Genomic DNA, 25,969 nt, shown 5'->3' with positions numbered 1-25,969 from the left:
TGCACCCCTGTGTTCATTGCAGCATTATTCACTATAGACAAGACATGGAAGCAACCCAAGTGTCCCTTGACTGATGAGTGGATAAAGAAGATGTGGTATATACACACAGTGGAATACTACTCAGCCATAAAAAATGACAAAATGGTCCCATTTGCAACAACATGGATGGACATGGATGGTAATATGTTAAGCGAAATAAGCCAGAAAGAGAAAGACAAACACCACATGATTTCACTCATCAGTGGAAGACAAACAAACACACAGAAAAGAGAACTGTTTGGTGTTTACCAGGGGCAAGGGGGCTGGGGGGTGGGCACAAAGGGAGAAAGGATGCATTTATATGGTGACTGTCAAACAATAATGTACAACAAAAATTTCACAATAAAGAAAACAAATTTGTTACATGTGAAGATCTCATGATAAGTGTTCTTACCACAATAAATTAAAATTGAAAAAAAAAAAAACACTGGAGAGTGGGAGGGAAGATGCAACACAAGGGGAAAGATGGAGAACAGGGAAAGGGATGGACACAGAGAGGGGCACATAAAGAGCTCAGCCTGTAGCCCCTTCCCTGGGAAAAGGGAGAGAAGAACCTGGCCTCAGGCAGAGGCACAGAGCAGTGATGGAGGACATCAGAGAGAAGCCAAGGCAGGGGGAGGGCAGAGTGACATGGGGAGGCCCCATGACAGAGGACAGATGGTTTGAAGTTGTGGGAGACACTGAGAGGAGGACAGAGAGTGTGAAAGGGGGAAATAGGGTGACATAAACAACTGTCTTCTTTCTGGAGTGGTTGACAATCAGGAACCAAGGATATCAGTGCAGCAGTGACACAAGGACATCACCGCTCCAACCCACCCCCTGCACCAGGAGACTAGACCAAACTCTAGCCCGGCTTCTAGAGCAGAAGGCTGTGTCCTAGGATGACCCCAACCCCCCTCCTCCATTCAAATGCCTGCCTGACAAAGCTCCACTTTGCCAGGACCATTGACTCTTTGTTGTAGCCAATATGTGATGAGGGGTTTCTGACCTCCCTCCTGAGAGCATTTTTTTTTTAAAGATTTTATTTATTTATTTTTTCCCCCCAAAGCCCCAGTAGATAGTCGTATGCCATAGCTGCACACCCTTCTAGTTGCTGTATGTGGGACTCGGCCTCAGGATGGACAGAGAAGTGGTGCCTCGGTGCGCGCCCGGGATCCGAACCTGGGCCACCAGCATGGGAGCGTGCTCACTTAACCACCAAGCCACGGGGCCGGCCCTGAGAGCATTTCTGAAAAGGGCTTGTCATGGTGAATATGTGTCGTCTGCAACTCAGAAGCATCTCTGTCAAGGACCTGAGAACAATTCCTTTGAAATGGAATCATGAAGAAGGGTAAGGCCTCTTTCTCAGTCCCCGTCTGCCTTCTCCTGGGAAAATCAGCAATATCCCTGGACTTCATGCCCCAAGGATTCACTGAGGGCCCTGCCCACTTCTGGTTCAACCTAAATGAAAATATGAGAAACAGGAAATTCCACCCTAATCCAATCTGGGGATCATCGCCCCTGAAGTTCTGACAGGCCAGCTCCCTTCTGGACACTCAGGACATTCTGGAGGCAGCACCACAAAGGGCCACAAGGTGACTAAAGACAAAGGTCAACCACTCTTTTGGTGTGACCTATATCTGGGTCATGATGACCCGGCTGCAGTAGAAACTGTGTCCACAGATGACCTTCTACCACCCAGCACTTTCCTCTCCTGGAGACAATATGACAATTGAGAGGTTTGGGGTCCTGTGGGGTGTTGTAGGATGTGGATACCTAGTTTCTCTAGGATTGCTTCACCCCTTTATACCATGACTAGGGAGTCATTTCCAACTCAGGAGTCTGGAATCCCCCTTCCAAAGATGCTTTCCAGAACCTTCAGGCCTCTCTACTTTTACCCCCGACACGTGGACTTCCGAATTCCTCCCGAACTTTTTCCTTGTTTGTGCGTGAACGAGAGAGTCTTGTGCATGAATGAGAGGGTCATGAATTATCCCCAAAATATAACACACACCAGAGACCCCTAGGGTGTTATAGGTTGGCCCTGCACCCAGGAGCTCAGGTATATCCTTCTTACATGGGAGCCATGGCTGCAAATGCCAAACTTTTCCTAGCCCTCCCCCCACCCCGGCCCCCGACTTGGTGTTGGGTCATCGCTGGATAGGCATGCTCCTCATGGTGGACAGACCGACTGTTTCATGAGAACACACAGCACCTCTCTGTGTCTCCACTCACCTCACAGGAAATTCTACCACTCTACCCCCTCACATCACCACACCCCACTGACAATCTTAACCCTGCTGCCTGATTCACTGACCCACTGATGGGACACCTCAGGATGGTGTCAGATCCTCACCTCATTCTAGATTAGACTTCCCCAAGTGGACACTGTATAGCTTTATGTCCAAGGATGCGTGTCCAAGACTCTTTGTGTCCAAGTTACTCTTTATATCCAAGGCTCCTATCTCCAGAAGGAGGATGGAATCTTCCAGGATGGACACGCCATCACTGCTCAACACACCTCTGGAATATTAAGCCCTGCCATATGTTAAATGGGCTCAGGTGGTTGAATTAATCCCTCTCACTCTGGCTTGCATAAGAGCAGAAGGAATGAATGTGAACATCTGTACTGACAGCCTCTATGCCTTTGAGGTAGTATAAGATGTGGGTATGTTATGGAAAGAGAGAGGATTTATGACAGCAGCCTCAACTCCAGTCAAGAAAGGACACCATCTTACAGGAAGTTCCAAGGCACTGTTAATACCCCCCAAAATTTCTACCGCTAAAACGAAGGGATGCGATATAAAAAACTGAGGAGGCTCAGGAAAATAAACTGGCTGATAAATGCGCCAAACTGGCAGCCTCGTCCCCAAGCTCTCGAGAATCCCAGGAGGTTTCCAGGCCCCTTTCTGCCCATGTGTCTGTCTTCCCCTCTACATTTGGCCATCTCTGTTTTCCCATTCTCTCTGGGTGTCTCCTGCTTCAGTGTCAGCTGATGGAGGATCAGACGACCAGATGATGCTGGAAGCTGCATCCCGGAGGAGCCTAGAGAGAGGGACCTGGGGCTGATCTAGATCTGGACATGGGCTGGGTGTTTGGGGACAGGAGAGACAGACTCAGTCCCCCTCCTCATTCTGTGTCCTCTTGAACACTCAGCCAGGATGTGCCCTGAGTAGGGGGACCGGTCCCCTTTCCTTGATTCTGAACAGTCTGAGGGGCTCTAGGCAGATGAGGGCTTCCCTGGGCCCCTGACCCTTCATGATGACCCCTCTGAACAATATCAAGCAGGCGCAATTCCCAGGCTGGCTGTGTGGACCCTTCTCTGAGATATTTCATCTCCTCAGGCCCTTCTTTCAGTCGGGAGGGAAAGCACGGGACAGCTCTTCACGCTGCACGTCGTATTTGCAGTAATGATGGGGGCTTGCAGTTTGGGAACAGTCATAAAGGGTGGATTTGGGCCTCTTCTCTGGCATCCAGAGGCTGTAAGACACACCCACTTGTTCCATAGACACGAGTATCAGGATGAACACTCAGGATCTCAGGGTTCACTAAATAACAATCCCGTCACCATCAGCGGGCTCAAGTTCTCCCATCAAATCGGCCAGGGTGGAGGACAGGGAGGGAGACCCACACCACAGCGGGGAGGGCAGGGCTTCAGCGCTCAGCCTGAGCCCAACCTGGGTCCGCCCAGGGGAAGGAGGTGGGGACGGCGCGCCCCCTGGCGGGCATTAGGCGCAGGGCGGGGCTGTTCAGTGTGGACCAGGGAGGAATCGCCCGCGCTGGGGACAGAAAAGTCGCCAGTGCTTGGTCCAGGTAATAAACGTTAAGACCATTAACAAGCAAGAGCAGGTCTCCAGAGCGTGATATTTGCCGGACGCGGCACTAACGACTTGAATACGTCATCTTTTACTTTCCAAAACCTTGGGAGGTGGATGCAGTGTTCACTCTATTTTACAGGTGAGAATATTGAGACACGACCTCCCAGCTGTGAGTAACACATACCCGACTCCTATCATCGTGGGTTTCGCAATCAGGATTGGGAGATAGAACCATCACAATCAATCCATATTTGTGTAAAGTACTAGAAGTTTGGTTTTTTTTAAGTGCAGAAATAAAAAATGACCATTGGGTGTAGGTGGATAGTGTGTCCAAGAAGGTCCTATGGAGAAGGGTACATTGATACAGAGCCCACCAGAAGCATCCTTGGTGTGAAACAGTGCGGAGAGAATTTCAGGCAAGTGGAACAGCAGGTGCGAAGGCCCAGAGGCAGAGAGCAGATGATCACACGGTGGGACAGAGAGAGGCACTGAGAGAGTGGGGTGAGGTGGGGAGAGTCAAAAGATGTGTGGAGCCAGAGGACTCAATCTCTCAGGGCTGAGGGCCTGGAAGGATAATAATAGTACCTTGGAGCACTTGCTGATGCCTGGCCCTGTTCTCAGCACTTTATATACATCCATCTATTTCATCTTTTCTAAAATCCCATGAGTCTGAGACTATTAGGATCCCTTCTTGACAACTAGGGAAACTGAGGCATGCACAGTAAAGTGGCACAAATTTACCCAGATCACTCTGTAAGTCCCTGGCAGAGCTGGGATTTGAACCCAGGATGTGTGTGGGACCAGAGTCAGAACTTAACTCCTGCACTCTTCTGTGATCAGTGCCTGGCACCATGACAACAGTGGGGCAGGTCCCTGACATGGACATCTAGGTGGTACCAGACTTATAACTGGTCCACGTCCTCAGAACCCTTCACAGGCATCCTCAAAGTTTTCCCCCTTTTCTCAAGCCCAGGCCAGAGAATTTCTAGCACCCAGTCTCTTTTAACAAACACCTCCTAAGTACAGAATCACCCATCATCTTATTAATCACCTAAAAACCATTTTAGGTGATGTCACAATTTTTCTCTAAAATGTCACAATTTTCTTCTAAAAAGTCACATAAGAACAATCTTTCCTCCTGCTACCCAGAACTACAAATTATAGGTCAATAAGAATCAGTCTTTCCGTGGTGAATTTGTGTAGCTCTCCTTCATCTCACTATTATCAAACAGAAAGTAGCTCAAAAAATCATATACCATTTTCTATAAAAATTGAAACTATGTTTAGAATTTAGTCATGAAAACTAAGCATTCACAAGACCTCAAGGAGAATCAATAAAGAAGTGAATGAATGCAGAGTGGCTTCCTAGGTTAAGACTGAAGTTTGGAGGCAGAGGATCACAGCTGACCCAGCAAAGAGTCTACACAGGACCTGAGTTTGAATTTCTGTCCTGTGTGAACCTGAGGCTGTGAAAGTCCCTTTGTACAATGGCTCTGGCAATATGGATCGACAAGCACCTTTGTCATCCAAACACTGATCACCTAAAAGGGAAGCCAATAGTGGACAGTGTTGACTGGTGAGAAGCACCTCACTCCTTGCATGTCTTCTGACCTCCACAGTCTCTTGACCTTACATGTCTCTTGTCTCCAGCACATGGATGGAGACACATGGTCAGGACCATGGACAGAGCCCCGTTCATCCTGGGGCAGGTGGCATCTCATTGTGTGAGGATGGAGACAACTGAGAAGTCTCCCCACTAAGGTACAGAGCCCCCGGGAAATGTCTAAAGAACATGTCCTGGGTTGTCAGAGTAGAGTCTGAGTGAGAATCTGAATAAGCCCTGATTGGGCCAAAATCAGAGAGTTCTGCCAGGGACTCAACGTCTATTACCCATCATTAAACTCATGTAGTGTGTTTGCTGGTGTTGCAGAATTAACTACCCCCATTATCACCAGCATGAAACAAGCACTTTACGAATGCTGGTCTACAGGTCATGAGGGTGGTTCTGCTGATCTGGGCCAGGCTCAGTTGCCCTTGGAAGGGGTCACCTACATGTCTGCACTTGGCTGGTGGGTGGGCTGGGTGTTGGCTCATCTATGAAGAACTCATTCAAGCATCCTCAGTTGCATGGCAACAGGCTTTTTTGGGATGTCCTCAGCTGGGAGAATAAGGTTCTACTCCATGTGGTCTCTCACCCTCCAACAGGCTGGCCAGAGAGTGTCCACATTATTTCAGTTTCCTGATGGAGAAAATGGAAGCACCAAGGTCCCTTGAGTGAAGTCTACAATTGAAACTGGCACCTGACACTCCAGTGTGTTCTCTGGAGCACAAAAGTCAAGGAGGCGGGGTGATGGACAGCAAATCTTGATGGGAGGAGATGAAAACGCACATTGCAATTGCTGTGAATAGGAGGTGAATAATCAGAACCATATCTGTGGTCAGCCTATCACAGACAATTCCCAGCCCTCTAGTGCCAAGGCTCACGACATTGACCACGCTCCCTGCTAATTCCCCACATCCTTTCCTGCAACCCGAGCAGACTTGCAACATGCCTCTCTCCATTTCTACAACACTAGATCCCAAACAAGTGAGACTCTGTTTAGAGTGCCCCATTCCCTCTCAAGACCATTTGGCCCCACCATCCAATACATAGTGGTGTTTGGGGGTGGAAGGGAGGGTTTGGGATTCTCATGATGCAGGAATTATTTGTCTCCAAAGGAGATTTGATTTTGAGGAGAGGAGAAAGGCTTAGGGGATTCTAGAAAAGCATTGTTTCTGGATTTAGCACCACAAAGGGGAGAAAAAATGTCAGAGAGGACAATCCATGAGACTCTGACTTTCCCCTTCAGAAGAAGGGGATGACTATCCAGGCCCCCTTGAAGTTAGCACTGGGGAAGGGGGCACCTAAGAACACTGGGGATAGTTGAGCCTTCAAGCAAGGACCATTTCAGTTTGGGTCGCTCATTTTGCACCATTCCCGCACACCAGCATTTCCAGTGGGCTGGAACAGAATGTGGGAGAGGAAGAGGCTCATTTTTCTGAGGCTTGTCCAGAAAGACCCAATTCTAGGAATCCCAGAGACATCTCAGTTTCCTTTCCAAATTTGACATGAAATTGGTTTAAAATAAAATTTACTGGGAGAAAACAGTCTTCATTGCTCTCACAAATTTAAAAGTGCACTATGCGCAGACACCACAGAGCCCTGCACCCAGACACAGTTGGGCAGGACCAAGGAAGGGCAAACACAGGGAGGGAGGCTCAGTTCAGGGCTGGAGAGGTGGACTGAGTGGATTTGGTCCCACTCAAGCCGTTACTCCCCAGAATTTCCCTCCCTGGAGGGGATCTGATTCAGGTGTGGCTGGATTTGAACCATCCTTGCATCCTAGGGATAAATCCCACTTGGTCATGAAGTATGACACTTTTAATGTGCTGTTGAATTCAGTTTTTAGGTATTTTGTGGAGAATTTTTGCATCTATATTCACCAGAGATATTGGTCTATAGTTTTCTTTTCTTGTAGTGTCCTCATCTGGCTTTGATATCAGTTTTGTCTTTTTTATGGCTGAGTAGTATTCTGTTGTGTGTATATACCACATCTTCTTTATCCACTCATCAGTCGAGGGACACTTGGGTTGCTTCCATGTTTTGGCTATAGCAAATTATGCCGCGATGAACATAGAGATGCATAAGCCTCTTTGGATTGTTGATTTCAGGTTCGTTGGGTAGATGCCCAGTTAATTCTTTAAATGTTTGGTAGAATTCACCAGTGAAACCACCTGGTCCTGGGCTTTTCTTTGTTGGGAGGTTTTGATTACCAATTCAATCTCCTCACTCGTTATTGGTCTGTTTAGCATTTCTGTTTCTTCCTGATTCAGTCTTGGTAGGTTGTATGTTTCTAGAAATTTATCCATTTCTTCTAGGTTATCCAATTCGTTGGTGTATAATTGATCATGGTAGTATCTTATGGTCCTTTGTACTTCTGTGGTATCGGTTGTAATGTCTACTCTTTCGTTTCTGATTTTATTTATGAGTTTTATCTCTTTTTTTCTAAGTTTTTCTGGCTAGAGGTTTGTCAATCTTGTTTATCTTTTAAGAAACTTTGAGCTTTTCTGTTGTTTTCTGGTCTCTTTCTCATTTATTTCATTTATTATTTTCTTCTCTCTGCTTATGTTGGGCTTAGTTAGTTTCTTTTTCTGGTTCCTTGAGGTGTAAAGTTAGCTTGTTTATTTGAGATCTTTCTGCTTCTGAAGGCTCTTTTGTGTGTGTGTGTGAGGAAGATCAGCCCTCAGCTAACATCCATGCCAATCCTCCTCTTTTTTGCTGAGGAAGACTGGCCCTGGGCTAACATCCGTGCCCATCTTCCTCCCCTTTATGTGGGACGCCGCCACAGCATGGCCTGACAAGTGGTGCCTCGGTGCGCGCCTGGGATCCGAACCCGGGCCACCAGCAGCGGAGCGTGCGCACTTAACCGCTACACCACAGAGCTGGCCCCTGGAGGCTCTTGATGGGACCTCAGTTGGAGATCTCCAGTTGGAATGTTCTTCCAGTCTTAATTGTGCTTGTCTTTTTTAGCTGTGAGACATGGACCCAAGGTTGAACACCCTGTAATTTGACGTCAGTGTTAGCAATGAGCAAAACAGTACAAGATCCTTTGCAGCTGGGTTCGAGGTTGATTTTGCAATGATGGTATTTCCAAAATACCTGATCTCCTACTTGCTAGTTCTGTAAAGGCTCATCAGGGAACTGGAGGGGAAAAGAAAAGCGGTGGCCTTGTCCATTATAGGACTGGGTGTATTTAATCCCTGACAGTATCTTAGGATGTCACACTGGGTTAAACTGGAATCCTCTGTTAGCTAGGATGAGTAGGGCATTCTCATAAGTCCTCCTGTAGTGATTTCAAAGGTAGACAGTCTATGAGGAGGTAGGGGAGAGGATCTCAGAGTCATAGAACGATGGGCAGCACCCGTGGCCATGGGAAGTCCAATTCTTCAGACAGTGTAGCCAGCTTGGACGTGAGGATCCCGTTGGCCCTTTCCACAGTGCCTGATGGTTGAGGATGGGAAGGGCAGTGAAGTCTTCGACTAATGTGTGTTGCCCTTTCGATTCCCTGTATAATTTGCCAGTGAAATGTGATCCTCCATCACTAGAAGTGGTAGGGGGGATTCCCCACGTGGGGAAGATTTGTTCTAGGAAATCCTTGGCAACTGAGGTTGCTGAGGCATTTCGGCAGGGGAAGGCCTCTAACCACTTAGAAAACACACATGTGAGAGTGAGCACGTGTTGGCAGACTTGTGCCTTCGGTAATTAGATTAAGTCTATTTGCCAGTGAAGGAAAGGCCCAAGGGCCACTGCTTCCCTTCCTTGCCCCACCTTTACAGTTTTCCCAAGTTTATGTTTCTGGAAGAGGAAGCAAGTGGGAACTCCTCCGTTCAGATAAAAGCTTAAAGGTCCAAACCATCATAGGTCAGATCTATCCCACATTTTGTTCTTCCGGTGATGAGCCATGTTGTGTAGACTGTACACAATGACTCTGGAGATAGACTTGGGCTCTACCCAGTGGCCGTGTGACAATGACATTATAGAATTATAATATCATTTAATCGTGGTATCAAAGGTGCATTTGGAGTGCACCCAGCGTAGCACTGTATCACTTTGACACCTTCTCTCAAAACGTTTTCCACCAGCCTCCCCGGTTTTGGTATACATCCCAGAAGTCAACACTAGGTGGCAGTAGGCGACAACTCAGAGACTGGACGGAGGCTCAGACTCCGCCGGGGCCTCCAGCAGAACTTGCGCGTGCGCACAGCTGTGGTGGCGTAAGCTGCCGTGTTTCTATCGCTGTCACCTTGCTGGTGTTACTATTCAGTGGCTGTTGCCAGTACTGGGCGCCCTGGACACTTGGGACGCTGCTGAGGCGGCCCCTTTCATGGGAGTGGGATCCTTTTTCATGGTTTCTGTCGGCGGCCGCGGAGCTACGTCAAGTCGCCGCCGCCGCCTCCTCGGGCGTCCAGCCTCCAAGTCCCGCGTCTGGAAAGCGGAGCCCGGAGAGTCGCGCCCCCGCAGCGCCCCTGGTTTTGCCCCCGGGCAGGTCACTCAGGTGCTTTCTCCTCGTGGGTTGGCGCCAGCGTGCACTCCCTCGGCCAGACCGAGATCCCAAGTCACACACGTGGGTCCCAGCCAGGCCCGGGGTCTCCAGGCCCCGGGGCGCACTTTGCAGACCCCGCCCCTCCGTGAACGGCCGCGGCCCGTCTGCTGCGCCTGCGCCTCCCGCCTGCTCAGCTGCAGCTGGCCTTTGGCTGGGAACCCTCCATAGAGGATGAGAATGTAAATACCCAGACGGGAGCTGAGATACAGCTGCCTCATCGAGGTACGCTCAAGTGAGAGCTCCCCAGCATCTGTGTCTCTGGAGAAGCCAAAGGCATCCTTGCGGGAATCAGCTTTAGTATTTGTAATGTGCGTGGTGTCCGTGGTAGAGCACTGTGACGTTACGAGTCAGAGAAGAACTCGACTGCCCTCTGTCCTCCCTCCCTGTGCGCCAAGCACAGACAGGAGGTCAGCGGACTCAGGAAGATGTGTAGACAGAAGTGCTGGGTGGGCCAATAACGGCGCCCCTTATCCTGTCTTCAGGGAAGACAATGGAAATGTAACTATAAATCAAGATTGTTGTTTTCACTTTTACATCTTTCTGAACATTGTCAATTGGCCACACAGGATATTTATTAAGTAAAAGTGACCAGAAAAGTCCATGAGATTTGACCTAACTTTTCTTTAGACCAAGGGAGAACTAGCACCACAGAATAAATTGAAAAGGAAAACAGGCGTAAAAGAGGAAAGCTGCAGGCTCCTTGGAAAAATGGCAGATTCTAGGTCTGGGCCTGTAAATACACAGGATGCCCCTGGAGCATCTCACAGTGCCAGAGAATAAGGACGTGCTAAAAATGATCATTACAATAATAATACAAACCCCACATGATCACGATATGTCAGAGGGACACAGGAGCCAACTAGAAGACTCCCAGTGGCCAAGGGGGGAACAATTTGACCAAAAATAAAGTAGTATTGGATTATACCCCAAAGATTAAAAGAAGTTTCCATGAGTCCACAGTGGTATGAATAAATAATTGGGGAAGAAGAGACAAATCTCCAATGCAGAAGAATTCCAAAATATTTATGTAGGTACAGCACCTTCAAGGAACGGGAGCATAACTCCCCACTCCCCTAATTTGGGCTGCAAATAATGAGTTGGTTCCAAGAGTGCAGTATGGGGGGGGTAACCTTACATGCTTACAACAGCCTGATGGGGGAGGGACTGTCCTCAAGTCCATTTCACAGATGGAGAAACTGAAGGTGAGTCAATATGTGATAGTCACGTGGATTTATCACCAGCTACGTGCTAGGATAGCCCCTTCCCTATGTTCAAACATGGCACTTATACAATCTGGATTATCTGGGTCAGTCCTATGTATGCCTATTGACCCAACATAACTATTAATAGCCCCGTCTTTCAGTCTCAGGGGTCATGGCTTGGCCAATAAATTATACAATGAGCCTACTTATAGACCTCAATGTATAGTAGGAGAGACAGAAATTCATCAAAGAATAACACAGGTAAGTTCATAATCGCAGTTGTGATAAATACGAAGAAGGAGAGGAAATGGTGTGGGGAAAGAAAATAGTGGGATTTGTCCTAATCGGAGATATCAGAATGAGATGTCACTCTGAGAAGGTGACACTGAAGGAATAGTAAGTGACAATCAGGATGGGGTCAGTGAGGAGGATGAGCATTCCAGATTTGGGAACGTCAAGGAAAAAAAATCAAGATTCTGCATTGTGTTTTAAACTTGTCCTTGCTACAATCACCATTAGTCTGACATGTATCATTGTTGATATAACAAAGAAAACAGGTGTTTTTTTCCTAATTGCAAGAGAATCTGGGGTGTTTTTTTTAAAATACTGGCTGAATTAATTATAACAAGACCAAATAAAGGGAGTCAAAAATTCAACTTCCCAAAACATACAGGGAGCAAATCTAATTTCCTCCTATCCAAAAAGTACACAAGTAATACAGTCTCAGGATTAAAGGCAATATGACAATTACAGATTGAAGTTGCAGGAAATTCTCAAGAGGGCACGTCTCCATATTAGGCTGGCAAGATACATAATAAATAATATTGTAACAAGGGAAGACCTCACCACACCTGGCTAATGATTATATTCTTAGTATCATTGAGGAATCTGATGTGTAAATATCTCTGTCTTTTTACAAAAGGCTAGCTGACTGTTTTGTAATCTTCAAGAGAAGGTACAAAGTTTCTGAATTTCTTTATGTACCTCTACTGAAAACCTTACAGAGTGTATCCAAAGTCCCCTGGGGTCAGGTAAGTCAAAGCGTCTTCAAGGGCAGCAAGAGGGGCGGGGTGGCTGGGGACTCAGGAAGAGGGTCTCAGGAGTGAGCCAGGCGAGGCTGGGGTGGAGGCAGCCTGTACTGGTGGCCATGGTGAGGAGCTTGGACTCATCCTAAGAGTCTTGAGAAGCCGTGGAAAAACGTGACTCACGATGTAGGGTGAACTTCAGGAAAGACCTGATGAGATCTGAGCTTTGGCATCTCAGAGACCAGGATGCATGCTGAGAGGTCACTGAGGAGGTGGGAGCAACATCCAGTTGCGAGGAGATGGTGACTGGACCAGAGTGCAGAGAGCAGAAATAGAGAGGAGTGGTCTCAGTCATAAGATGTTTAGATGGTAACAGCAACCTGACTTGGGGGTGGGTTGGATGTTCATTCAATCATTAAGTAAAGACTGAGCACCTGCTATGAGCTGGGCGTGGTTTTGGTGCCATTTTGGGGAGAGAGTGAGGTGGGTCAAGGATGATGCTCAGATGTCAGGCTTCTGTAACTGGAAGACAATCATATCGTTCCCTGACACGGGTCCTGGAAGGGGGCGGATTTTGGAGGAGCAAAGCATGAGCCATTTTGGAAATCTTGCATTTGAGGGGCTTGTGGGACATCGATTTGGAGATTCCAGGTTGACAGGTGGATACGCAGATCCAGAATTCAGCTGAGAGCTCCGGGATGGACAGAAAAATCTGGAAATCACTCACATTTCAGTGGTGGCTGAAGCCATGTTCTGGATAAGATCACCTTGCAGAAAAAGTGTAGCATAATGGTCAAGGAGGGAAGAATAATCTGAAAGGGAAAACAAAAAACCAGCCAGAGAAGCAGAAGGAAACTCAAGACAGTCTTATGAAACAGAACCTAAAGGAAGTGAGCATTTCGAGAAGAAGGAATTGATCAACTGTGTCAAACGCTGCCCAAATGCCCAAGGTCATCCAGCTAATAAGTGGCAGGGCTGCAATTTAAAACCAGGTCTAACTATTTAGTAAATGGGGCTGGGACAAATGGTGAGCCATTTGGAGACAAAGTTAGACCCCTACCTCACACCATAGCTATTATAAATTCCCACAGAGGTAAAGGACTGAAAGTAAAACACAAGATAACATTTTTTTAATAGAAAAACTTTTATAATCGTGTTGTGGAAAGACTTCTTAAGGCAAGACAGGAAACATAGAAACAATTAAAAAATGTTTAATGGACTAGAGGAAAACATTTGCAGCACATTTGACAGACATAGGGTTAATATCTCCCATATACAACAACCCAATGGGAAAATGATTAAAAGATGAACAGACTGTTCACAGAAGAAGAGTGCAAACAGCCATAAATATGTAAAAAGACGATCACTGGTCTGATGTTCAGGGAAATACTAATAGAACAATAATGAGGGACCATTCCTAAGATTGGTAAAGCATTTTAAAACTGATCACATTACTGGGGAAAAGAAATACTAACACTTTTCTGGAATGGTACTTGGCAATATCTACTAAAATTTAAAATGTAGCTCTGTTTCCTGATCTGGGTGCTAGATTCATGGTGTATTCCCAGTGTTAAAATTCATAGAGCCCTCCACTCTATTAATTCTATTAACTATAAATTCTATTCTATTAACGATATAAAAAGTAAATTTCTATGTTTCTACACATCTGTTCTTCTTCTCATGCTTTAAAACAGAACTTAGACACAAAATGTACATACCCAACAAGTCAACAATCCTAGTTATGGAAATCTTTTCTTAGTTTCGCAAATTGATAACAAAAAGGCAAACAACACAATTTATTTTAAAAAATAGGCAATGGAGATGAAGACGACAAATCCAAATCGCAGCAAACTTAGAAAAATACTCAATCTCCTGAGTGGTCATAAAAATGCCAATTAACATTACAAAGAGATGTCACTTTATATCCATCCATTTAAGAAGTGAGAACACCCACTTCTGGAGTGAGTGAAGCTCTAATACATTACTGGCGGAAGTGTCAATTGTTAACAGCCTTTTGGGGAAAACAATCTGGTACTATCTATTAAGTGTATATGCTCTTTGACCTGGAAAGTCCATATTTATAATTTATAAATGCTCCAGTGTGTAGGGCTGTATGTTCGATAATAATTTTGTGCAGCATTGAGAGGGGGGACTGGAAACCTTCAAAAAAGAAAAGATTCTGTCAAAATGGTGAACCTATACCATGAAATATTATGCAACGATTATGAAGAATAAATTAGAATTCGATGTATTGACCTGGAGAGATGCACAGGAGAGATGCCTTTGAAATATTAGGTGACAAAAAGCAAACTAATGTGCATGGTTTTCATTTTATTGTTTTTAAAAAATATGCCTTTATGTATGATTATAGGAAGCAGAATATGGGTTTAGAACTTCACCTCTGGAGCCAGGAAGCCTGTGGCTAAACCGTGACATTCCCATCTTCTCCCTGGATGTGGTAACACCTCCGGGCCTCAGTTTCTGCTACTGTGAAAGGAGGTTAATAATAACATCCACCTCACAAACCTGTTGGGAGCAGGTGACGAGATAATTCATGGAAAGGGCTTAGAGCTGCCTGGTGCGCTATTCGACGACGTCATGAGTGTAAGCATGATCTACCTGAGCATGGGGAATATGGTGGGAGAAACACCTCACACTGGTCTCACTGGGGACCTCGGGTGGGTGGAGCTGGAGGGACACAGGTGATTAACATTCCTAACAATTCAACTACGTACAGCTGGCATGTGTTTCTTCTGTAATTTTTTAAATCCATTGAAGTAGAAGGAAAGGAGGAAGAACAACCCAGGCAGTCGGCCCTGAACTCACCAGGCGCTCTGGGAGGGAGTGGGAACGGGGGCCTGGGCAGGGCAGAGGCCCCAGGAAAGCCTTCTTCCCCAACAGCGGATCCCCAGCCACCGGGTGGCCCTGGGCAAATGGCTGCTCCTCTCTGGAGGTCAGGTTCCCTCCTGTGCACAGTGGAGCTGCCAGGGGCCCCACGTAAGCACATGGCTTACTACCAAGGGCAGATGTGAGCTCCAGTCCCAGTGGCGCTTCTGGGGCCGTAGGAGCCAGACATCTAAGGGTTCTACCCTTGTCAACCCATTTTGTCCCACGTCCACCCTAGGAATTAGGGACTTTACATTATCCCCCCATTTTGCAGTGGAGAAAAAAGGCACAGAATGGTTAGGTCACCTGCCTGAGCTCAACACGAGAGTGTGGCCAGAAATAAATCTCAGGCAGCCTGCCTCTGATCTGGGCTCTGGAGCACCAGACTCTGCTATCTCCTGTGTCTCAGCAACGTGACATCCTCTCCAGGCGTCAGTCACCTCAACTGTGAGATGGGCTTCCCAGTACTCACCTCTTCAGTTTGCTGAAAGGGTTAAGGACATCGCATGTAGACCTGGGAGCAGTGTTTAAAAAGTGAGAGTCTTTGTTACCTCCATTCCTCTGGGAGGAGGGAGATGAGGCCCCGGGCGCTTCTCTGGTGTTAAGTTCCTGTTGAGTTGCCCAACACTGCACTGAGAGACAAAGTGGGGCAGGGATCCAGGCCCTGGGTCTTCCAGGAACCACAGGGTGAAGCGCCCAGGGGCCTGTGTGCCCTTCTGCGTCCCTCTGGCTTTGTCAGGGGCTCCCCCCACCCACCTCACCCGGATCCACCACACCGCATCCTGTTGCGGCCCTGCCAGGGAAGGAAGCAGAGTCCGAGATCCCTGTAAGCTGCCCGGGACGTCCTGCCTTCATGAAGCAAGGCCTTCCCAGCCACTCCACCCCAGCATATAAAGGCGGCCCAGCCAGCCATGAGCTCCTAGACGTCCCTGTGCCCCATGCCCGCCATGTCCCCCTGCTGCGCGCTGCTCACCTGGACCATCCTCACCCTCCTTGGGCTTGGAGCGGCTCAGGAAGACTTGACCTCATGCGGCCCCATCGTGCCATGGAGAGAGTGGGGGGCCCTGGCATCCACGTGCGAATGGCGCCTGAACCTGCCCGCACGCTACGTGGTGGTGTCACACACGGCGGGAAGCCCCTGAGACACCCCCGCCTCGTGCATGAGGCAGGTCCAGAACGTGCAGAGTTACCACGTGCGGAACCTGGGCTGGTGCGACGTGGGCTACAAGTGAGTGCGGAGGGGGCACAGGTGGAGCCAGGGCTGGAGGAGGGAAAGGTGCACAGGCCTGGGGGGCAGTGGGACCCGGTTCTGAGCCACCTGGCTGACACCCTGGGCATCTTGGTATCTCCAAGGTCACCACAGAGGGCTGGGCATGTGCTGGCAGCACAAAGATGTCAGGACGAGTGGAAAGGGCTGATGTCTAAGCTCTGCACCCTGGGGAAGGGACAGACTTTGCCAACACGCACCACGGTGTCCTCAACCCTGGGGTCCCCTCAGAAAGTCTGTGCTTTGTTAGGAGGCGGACACAGGCTGGTGAAGCACGGGGCGGGGCTCCTGTCCCTGCTCTGCTCACGGTGGCTGAGACCCGGGGCAGGTCACTGTTATGAGAGGTTCGGGGATTTGATCGGAGACGTAAAAGACACTTTCCACTCCAAACAAATGGACTGAAGGTATATTTTATTATATAGAGGATAGTAAAGGCGATAGTCTGCAAACAGATCCAAATAGGTCAAATATTAAGAGGGGAAAAAACATCAGCCCGACTGGAAAGGGAAAACACCCACATCGGCTGAAGAGAAATGACACAAATCAACCGGAAAGAGAAACACCAGGTTGACCGAAAAGAGAACACATCAAATCAATTACTTCATATCAAATCAATTACTTCACATCAAATCAATTACTCACAACATCCACGCCCCACTGCCGGGAGAGTCCTGTCAATCGACGCGGCTGGGCAAGGATCACACGTCCTGGGCAAGGCGTCCCTTCCACAGGTGGAACTCTCACCGGGGCTCAGTTTCCAGCAGTTTTTATACCATCAGTAATTTTCAGAGTAAGCAATTACAGAGTTTGCGGAGCAAGCATTTAGTGTTTCCATGCGCAAATGGTTATCAGTGGCGTACGTGCACTGAGCCCCCTGGCTAACGTCCCAGCCCAGTAGTTGTGTACGTGCATTGTTCTCTTTGGTTATCGTCTCAGCCCGGCACAGATGGCCAGTCCATCCCGTGCTACGACGCTCCAAGAGCCTTGAAATGTTACAACTTGCAACTCTCTCTGTGAGAGAAAGGCCAGTTCCCGGGAAAAGGCCAGTTTCCACCACACAGAAAGCAGCTTTGTATTTCTTTTTTGTGCTGGTGGCTGTAGGTCAATGGAGTGGCCAAACATGGCTGTACTCATGTCAAGACAAATGTATTCCTTTGCCTCCTCGTTTTGCCTCTTTCCCTGTGTCTATGTATTAGGTAGCTCAGCTACGTCTCCTGCTCTTGGATAGGTGACCTTATATAAGTGATGCCTTAGGAGGTCTGCAGTGTGCTTCCCTCAGTTCTCTGTGTTCCAGGAGTGACCCATATGTGGGCTACGTGTGTCCTTGTGTTGTGGCCTGTTTGCTCTCCCTGTAGGCGCCCAGGGAGGCTGAGTTATGCTCCTGGCCAGCTGTTGTAATGCTCAGCTGCTTGTAGTTGTTGTGGGCCCTTCAGTCTCTTTATCAGGTGTGGGCAGCCCCAGCACAGTTGGTTGCAAGTTCTAATACCACCTTTGTGTTTCAGTATTTCTTTTAAGTGAGTAGGCCCCCAGGATGGCAGGCTGTTAGGCTCGGGGGCTTACAATTTCTATAAGCCTCCAGCCTTTGGGTCTCTTGTCAGCTCTCTGAGGATTGCAGCTGGGTGGGGCTGGCCTCAGGCATGGGAGCACCCAATTGTTTAAGGCTTTGGAAGGTTGGGCAAACCCCCTATGTGGATCTTTGAGAAGCACAAGTCTTCTGCAGCTGACAAGCCCTGCCACCCACAGGTCCACACACACAGTCAACACAGTCCTGCCCCATGTGCACGCCCCGACCTCCTGAAGTGGACCCAGTCTCTAAACTGTGGGAATCCTACAAACTCCATGACTGCCCCACACTCTCCACCCACTCCTTGTGCACGCCCTGCCCCACTGAAGTGGGCTCAGTTGCCAGGCTGCAGAGACTCCAGTCACCAATCTATGCAGGCCCACAAGTTGCCTGAGGGCTTGTTGTTGGGTGGGGCCTGTCCCTAGGGCGGCCTGCCTGCCCTGGCTGAGCTGGAATAAATTGGTGCTCTAGTGGGTGGGGTAGACCCTGGGCTAGCAGGCCCCAGGGAGAACTCCGATGGTGTCTGTGTCAGCACGCCCACACCAGGCCACAACAACGGCCGCTGCCAATGTCCCAGTCCCTGGAGAGGTCTCACCTCTCACTGCGATGCACTCAGAGCCTATCAGGTGAGTCTCTTTTTTCACCAAAGCACTGTGCACTTTTCTTTCTGGTGATTTTAGGTTGCTTTCTGAAACGGGTGAGTTTGCATGTGGGCCCTTTAAGAGCCGGTTTTAATTTCTTTGTGACCCAGGTTTTCTGGGGGTACTCCCCAATGTTTTAGTAGCAGGCAAAGTCAGATATTATGCCACTCATCTAGATTGTGCTGGGTCCACAAAATGCCCACAGCAGGGGCACTCCCCGGCTCAGGGCCCTGTTCCAACCGGGAGGGCTGCGGACCTGTGGGCTGCTCCCGGGCGGCTGTGAAGCTGGCGGCTTGTGAAGGTGGCATTTTTTCTCTTCAGAAGGGAGTATCTCCCTCTTCCACCTCAGTTATGATTGTCCTTTGTTGTAGGAGTTCCTCTTATCCAGTTTTCAGTTCTGTCTCAGGGGTAATTTTTCCACAAGTAGTTGTAAATTAGCTGTGTCCATGGGAGGAGGTGAGTTCCGAGTCTGCTTACACCACCATCTTGACTTCTCCCTCGATGATATTCTCTTATAACATCACATGGCCACAATATTCATTAGACTCCAGAGAAAACTGCCAGACGATGGATCCTTAAATTTGAAAAACTTCTAAAGTGGAAAAATTTTCAGACAGCTCGCGTCATAATTGTTTTCTTGGTACCTATGAAAAGACCAAATTAAAAGGAAAATACAAAAAAAATAGTGACTAGCCTTAAGACTCTGACTCAAGATACAATTAAATTGAAAAAATGTAAAAGTATAAGTGTTGATGAGACTATAAAGGTTGGAATGTCTGAGTTAATTTTATATAAGGAGGTGGTATCAACTTTGCCTGAGTGTGTTATGAAAATGGACGTTATGTCTGGGTGGGAATGCCTCTCCTGCTTAATATTATAAGACAGAGGCTTGTTGATGAAGTCCTAATGAAAGCTATGATTGGAGGCATTAGAGTTGATGTAATTAAGTGATTACAACTCTTTTGCATTACATCTCTATCCCCAGTAAATTGTATACTGGGGATAGACATTGTGTCTCACTGGCAGAAACATTCCCCCAGTATTGACATTGTCAAACAGCGTATAAATCTGCCCTTCAGACAATGTTAATTAAATGTACTCAAGGAAGTCAATAGGGTTGCCTGAGCCCGAATAGTGTGAGGTATTGTTCTACCTCCAGATGGTATGGCCAAAATTAAGAGCTCTATTTAATTGGTATAAAGAAGGTGATCTTTGGTTAATGAAAACTTGTTTAAGTTTGTTGGTTTGATTGAAATAGGCATGTCTTCATTTTCAGAGAGATTCACGGAAAGGACTCTGACACTCTAGCATACCAGTTTCTGATGAACTTTCGCATCATAAAACTGAACTAGAAGGGAAATTACAGAACTCTAAGGGAGAAACTGGTGACTTCATGAAACTGTTAACAAAAGATAAAGAGTTATGGAACTAAATGAACTGATGAGGATGATTATAATTTTTATGACTTTTTCATTTGAAACGTTGCTGATTTTTTAATGTTTTGTTTTCTCAGATGTAAGAAAACCTTTTTGTCTTTTCTCTTAAGCTAACTCTAGCTTCTAGCAGATTGTAAATTATATCTTTTTGTGTGTGTGTGAGGAAGATCAGCCCTGAGTTAACATCCATGCTAATCCTCCTCTTTTTGCTGAGGAAGACCGGCTCTGAGCTAACATCTATTGCCAATGCTCCTCCTTTTTTGTCCCCAAAGCCCCAGTAGATAGTTGTATGTCATAGTTGCATATCCTTCTAGTTGCTGTATGTGGGATGCCACCTCAGCATGGTTGGAGAAGCGGTGCGTCGGTGCGCGCCTGGGATCCGAACCCGGGCCACCAGTAGCGGAGCGTGTGCACTTAACTGCTAAGCCACGGGGCTGGCCCTGTAAATTATATCTTTGTAAGCAGAATTGAAACTATATTTTTTTCTCCCCACATGATGCCTCCAGACTTTATCAACTCTTAGTGAGTGAATATTCTTATTCTCATGGCAATATAGTTATTTGCATAAGGTCAATAAGAATCTGTTCTCCTTGTAATGGGACACAATTGGAAACATTGGTAATATTACCAAGCTTTGACTGGAATGTGACATTTGAGAGAAATGTGCATAGACTCTGATATGACTGGATGGCTAAGGGAGAAATATTCACCTCATGAAATAAAGCCACTTGGAAATATTGGCCTGGTACATTACTTACAGGGTTCCCAGCAACCTTACCAAGTGAGTAAAGAAGGTCACTTCCCTGGCAGGTGCAAAGAACTTCAGGCTATTTTGGGGCATCTCAGGAGAAGAGAGTAAATCACTCAAATCTATAGGTTTTGCAGAGAGAGTCTGATAACAAGTCTTTGACTTGGCTTTCCTGGCCTTGAGGCCTTTAAAGTTCGATCTGAGATTCCTTATAAAAAGTTCAGGCAAGGTAGATTTAAAAGAATCTATATGATCAATTGCTATTCTCGCTCTACTTATGTAAATAATTGGGCCAAGCCAACCAATTAGTCTTAATTTGGCTGTCTTTGGTAAAAACAAAAATAAAAAAGAGGGTCATTTTAAAGAGAAACAAATTATGTTTCAGTATTCACTATAATACACACTTGTGGATATTAGATTCTACTTCTGTAAATTGTCTTGGAGGTTTTCGTTTTCTATCTGTAACTGGCTATTATGCTTCCTTGTTGACTTTGACTCCCAAGCCTGGAAAGACAATTGGATTATTAGAATTTCTCAGATGTTGGCAAAGACAAGTAATCTTTCTAGAGGTTGAATATGTCATCCCAAACCTTATTCAGTGCATGAACATGAGGACCCCTTGATAATTGCTGGGTTTTCTGAGCCCAAACCTGATGTCTCTGAGCCATCGTGGTCTGAGGACAGACTGTGAGCCTCAACGATGGGACAGGAGCTCCTACTGGGTCATCACTGTGTCCTCAGGGTCAGCTGGCACAGGGCTGGACACACAGCTCGTTTTCAGCTACTATTTATTGCCAGGCCCTTCCTTGTGTCATCTCTGTTAGACCAAAGACAGTGGGTCAGCTGGGCCAGGTTGCCTCCATTTTACAGGCAAGTAAACTGAGGCTTAGAGAGGCAAAGTCACCTCCACAGTTTCACTCTGGGACACAGCGTGTGGGCACCAGTGCCCACCCCCACACCACCGCCAGAGCTGGGCTGTGATAACACATCTGTCCCCAACCAGGAGACTCCAGAGCTTGCACTGAGCACATCCCTGGAGCTGACCTGGATGTTTCCCTGGATCTCCCACTTCTGCTGGGTCTGGACACTGATGCAGTTCCCCCCTCACAGTGCAGGACACGCTCCGTTCCTCTTTCACTGGGTCTTCACCTTGGTTTCTGTCTGGAGCGGGTGCATGTCATGGAGGAGCTGAGTCTGGGCCTGGGCTCCAGGTGGAGGGGAGTCTGGGGAGCGAGTGTGGAGGCTCCCGCAGGAGAACAGAGACTCAGAAGGCAGGATCTTTGCAAACACAGGGAGGCAGGTAGAGAAATACGGCTGCCCACCTGAGGGACAGGTCACCCTTCCCAGGCCCTGGAGAGAAACTTGTCCATGCCGGGGTGGTCTCTGTGCCCCCGAGGGATGGAGTCCTGCAGAAGGCGGGGGATGGTCCTCCCCATCGTCACTGCAGGGGGTGATCTGGACCCACAGTATTGACCCCACAGTGTCCCTCAGGGAAGGGGATCCTTTACTCGCTATCTTCACATCCTGACCCAAGATGGCTCTTCTCAGGGGACATTCCATCCATCTCCCGCTGAAGAGGCACCTTAAGGAGCAAAGCCTTTAAGAATCTACTGATGGTGGTGGAATTTCTACTACAGAACTTCACGGACGAGTAATATTGACAATGATATTGACCACAACAACCAAACTCAAATGGATTATCTTACCATTCTCTCTCTCTCTCTCATGAACTCAGTGAAAATTGTGACTTCTGAATGCCCTGCTCCCCGTCCCTCCCCTGTCTCTGACACAAAGCCTGGGGCACACGAGGTGCTAAGTGGACAGTGCTCCTGAGGAAATGACCATTAGTGGAGAGACAGAGAAGGAGGTGGGGAGAGCGCCCTGCGGGCTGTGAGTCCCAGGGGTCCTCCAGGGCCTTTTTCCTGTTCATTCAGGAGCCACCTCAGCGTCCTCCCCACACATTCCCCTGTTCCCCAATCTCGTTCAACCTGGAATTTTCCATTGTGTAAAAACTAGTCTCTTTCGGGGCCGGCCCTGTGGCTTAGCAGTTAAGTGCATGCGTTTCGCTAATGGCTGCCTGGGTTGTGATCCCGGGCGAGCACCAACGCACCACTTGTCCAGCCATGCTGAGGTGGCGTCCCACATACAGCAACTAGCAGGATGTGCAACAATGATATACTACTATCTACTGGGACTTTGGGGAGAAAAAGGGGGAAAGAAAAAAAAGGAGGAAGATTGGCAATAGATGTTAGCTTAGGGCTGGTCTTCCTCAGCAAAAAGAGGAGGATTGGCACGGATGTTAGCTCAGGGCTGATCATCCTCACACACACACACACAAAACAAAAAAACCTAGTCTCTTTCACTTCAATGCCGTGAGCTGTGGTTTAGTGAGCCCTGGGCTGGGGGTGTGTAGTCAGGCAGCTGACAGGCCCTCCGTGAGGATGTGAGGGGTTGGGATGCCAGGAGAGTGGGAATGAGGCCATCGCGCTGGGTGTGAGAGGGAGGCATTTGCAGGAAAGGTTGGTGGCGGGGCACCTGCTCCTGCCCCAGGGCCCAGCGTGTCTCTGCAGGCCAGGCAGGGGATCCGATGACATCACCAGCTTTTCAGGAGGAATAAAAGCACCTGCTGAGATCTGCTGATCCTCTCTCCACTCCACTGCAGCTGCCCAGAGCCATGGCTCCCCGATGCTGCATCCTGGGTAAGGAGGACCCACCCCAATTCCCCTCACCTTCCACAGGCCCATAATTCCTAGACACCTGTACACAGGTGACTGGATCCCACCCTGGAATGCTCCTAGCCTTTCCCGGTGCCTCATACAGGGCAGACACCCCCTCAGACCTTCCCCTGCCCCAGGCTGGGATCCCGGAGGTGGACCCCTGGCTGCCCCGTCAGCCCCACCTCATCCCTCTGCTCTCCCACAGCTGTCTGGACCGCTCTCTGCATCCTCTGCTCACACAGAGCCCCAGGTGAGCCCAGGAGGGACACTCAGGGGTGGGGTGCGGCTCCCAGAGGGCCTCAGGCTGGGAGCCCCTGCCCTGCTGCCTGGTCACACCAGCTCCGTCTCTTCCAGTGTCCCCCACGGAGCTCACCTGATGCTGTGCCAGCCGCACATGACCTGTGGGGACAAGTTCCATGACCCCCTGCAGCACTGTTGCTGTGACGACGCTGTGGTGCCCTTGGGCAGGGCCCGGAAGTGTGGCAACTGCACCTTCAGGGTCTGCTTCGAGCAGTGCTGCCCCCTGTCACTCAGACGCCAGGAGTCCTTCCTGGTGAAGCTGAAAGGTCAGAGTTGTTCCCGGGCCCCGTCCCCGGATGACAGGGTTTGTCGCAGCTGAGGTCCTGTCCCCTCCATGGGATTGGGGCTGCAGGGGAACGGGAGGGTCTGGATTCCTGTTATGTCCCTAATGCCGCCCCCTGGCCCTGTCACCTGCTCCACTCCATCTACCTCTCCCTTTTCTTTCCTGGTTTCTCTCTCCTTTTGTGTTTATTTCTCTCAGCCTCTTTGCGGCCCTTCTGTGTCTCTCTTTTCCACTCCTCTGCCATGTTCTGTCCATCCTTCCATCTCTGTCCACCTCTCTCTTGCTCACTCTCTCTCTCTGTCTCTCTCTTCAGTGTCGGCTGACAGAGGATCCGATGACAAGATGACTGCTGGATTCTGCTTCCTGAATGAGCCTGGGGAGAGGGGCCTAGTGTGGACTTAGGTCTGGGACGTGGAGTGGGTATTTGGGGACAGGAGACACTCAGATTCAATCCTCCCTTCTCATTCTTTCTCCTCTTTAACTCTCAGCCTGGATCTACCCTTTAACACTCATGGTGACTGGTACCCTCTAGGATCTGTGAGTCATAAATCTTGTTCTTCAAAATTCTCTGATGGTTGTTGCTGAGGTGCGTCCTGTGATGGTAATAAGGACCACAACGGCCGGTCCAGCCACAGCATTGGCTCTGGTTGGGGAAATGTCTGTGGGACTCACCACAAGCAATATGGACCCAGGCAAGTGTCTCCGGCATTCCGGCCCCGCGGCAACACTATCAATAGGCTGAGACACACACAACACCCATTCATCAGTTGATAGGCATTTGGGTTATTTCCAATTTGGGGCTATTATGAATAATTCATCTATGAATATGCCTGTACAATTGGGTGTGGAGAGGTAGTTCATTGTGGATTTTATTTGCAGCTCCCTAACGTCTAAACATGTTGATTGTCTTGTCATGGGTTTATTGGCTCTGTGTATGTCATGTTGTGGGAAACGTCTTTAAGTCCTTTGTCCACTTTTTAATTAGTTTTTTGGCTTTTCATTGTTGTCCAGTAAGAGTGCTAATTATATTCTGGACACAATTGCCTCATTAGGTATATGATTTGCTAATATTTTGTTTCACTTTGATGACTTTGCACTCTCTTGATGATGTTTTTTGAGGTACTGAGTTTTCAGTTTTAATGAAGTCCAATTTATCTATTTCTCTCTGGTTTTGGTGTCTTCTAAGGAACCATTGCCTATCTCCAGGTAATGAAGATATAATCCTGTGTTTCTTCTATGAGTTTTATAGTTTGAGTTCTTACATTTATTTCTTTGATCTATTTTCAGTTAATTTTTAATATGATGTGAGGTACAAGAGCACATCATTGTTTTGCATGTGGATATCCAGTTGTAGAGAACACTATTCTTTCCTGTATTGAATTGTCTTGACACCTTTGACTATCAATTGACCATAAAAGTAAGAGCTTGTTCTTGATGTCTCAATTATATTCCATTGAAACATATGTCTATCCTTCTGCCAGAACCACACTCTCCTGATTATTGTAGCTTAGTCATGAGTTTGGAAACCAGGAGGTGTGAATCCTCCAAGTATTTTCTTCTTTGTCAAGATTGTGTTGGCTATTCCGGGCCCCTAGCCTATCATGAATTTTAGTTTCTGGTTGTCAATTTCTGTAAAAAAGGATTATGTTGAATCTTTAGATCCATTTTGGAGAGTATCACCATCTAAAGAATAATAAATTTTCTAATCCATCACTAGTGGAGGTCTTCCCATTTATTTAGTTTTTCTGGAAAAATAGCTTTCTTTCATTAAAAAGTCACTTGATATTGTCCACATAGCTTTTCATGCTTTAAGAATAAAATAAAATATTCTCTTATATTTTCCTCTTATGGCCAAGAAAGTATTGACATGTAACCCATTGGTGATATAAACAGTCATGATTAACTTGTCCACATCTCTCCT

General features: G+C 47.8%; 1 protein-coding gene across 1 annotated transcript in view; it reads right to left on the bottom strand.

Annotated features, from left to right (window-relative positions):
- Window positions 1-10,197, bottom strand: part of LOC101391448 (MHC class I-like protein MILL2) — a 37,910-nt gene extending 27,713 nt beyond the window's left edge. Inside the window, exons 1-2 of the mRNA XM_087421922.1 lie at window positions 10,045-10,197; window positions 9,717-9,861 (exon numbers count right to left, since the gene is read on the bottom strand). Coding sequence (XP_087278048.1) covers window positions 9,717-9,861; window positions 10,045-10,197 — 298 coding nt within the window. The remainder of the gene's footprint in view (window positions 1-9,716; window positions 9,862-10,044) is intronic.
- Between the last annotated feature and the right edge of the window lie 15,772 nt (window positions 10,198-25,969).

Source organism: Ceratotherium simum, chromosome 33, assembly GCF_057802395.1.
Source record: "Ceratotherium simum simum isolate JZ-2026a chromosome 33, ASM5780239v1, whole genome shotgun sequence".
Taxonomy (NCBI): Eukaryota; Metazoa; Chordata; class Mammalia; order Perissodactyla; family Rhinocerotidae; genus Ceratotherium; species Ceratotherium simum.
The sequence above is the reverse complement of the archived record's forward strand: the minus strand, read 5'-3'. Positions and strand labels throughout refer to the sequence as shown.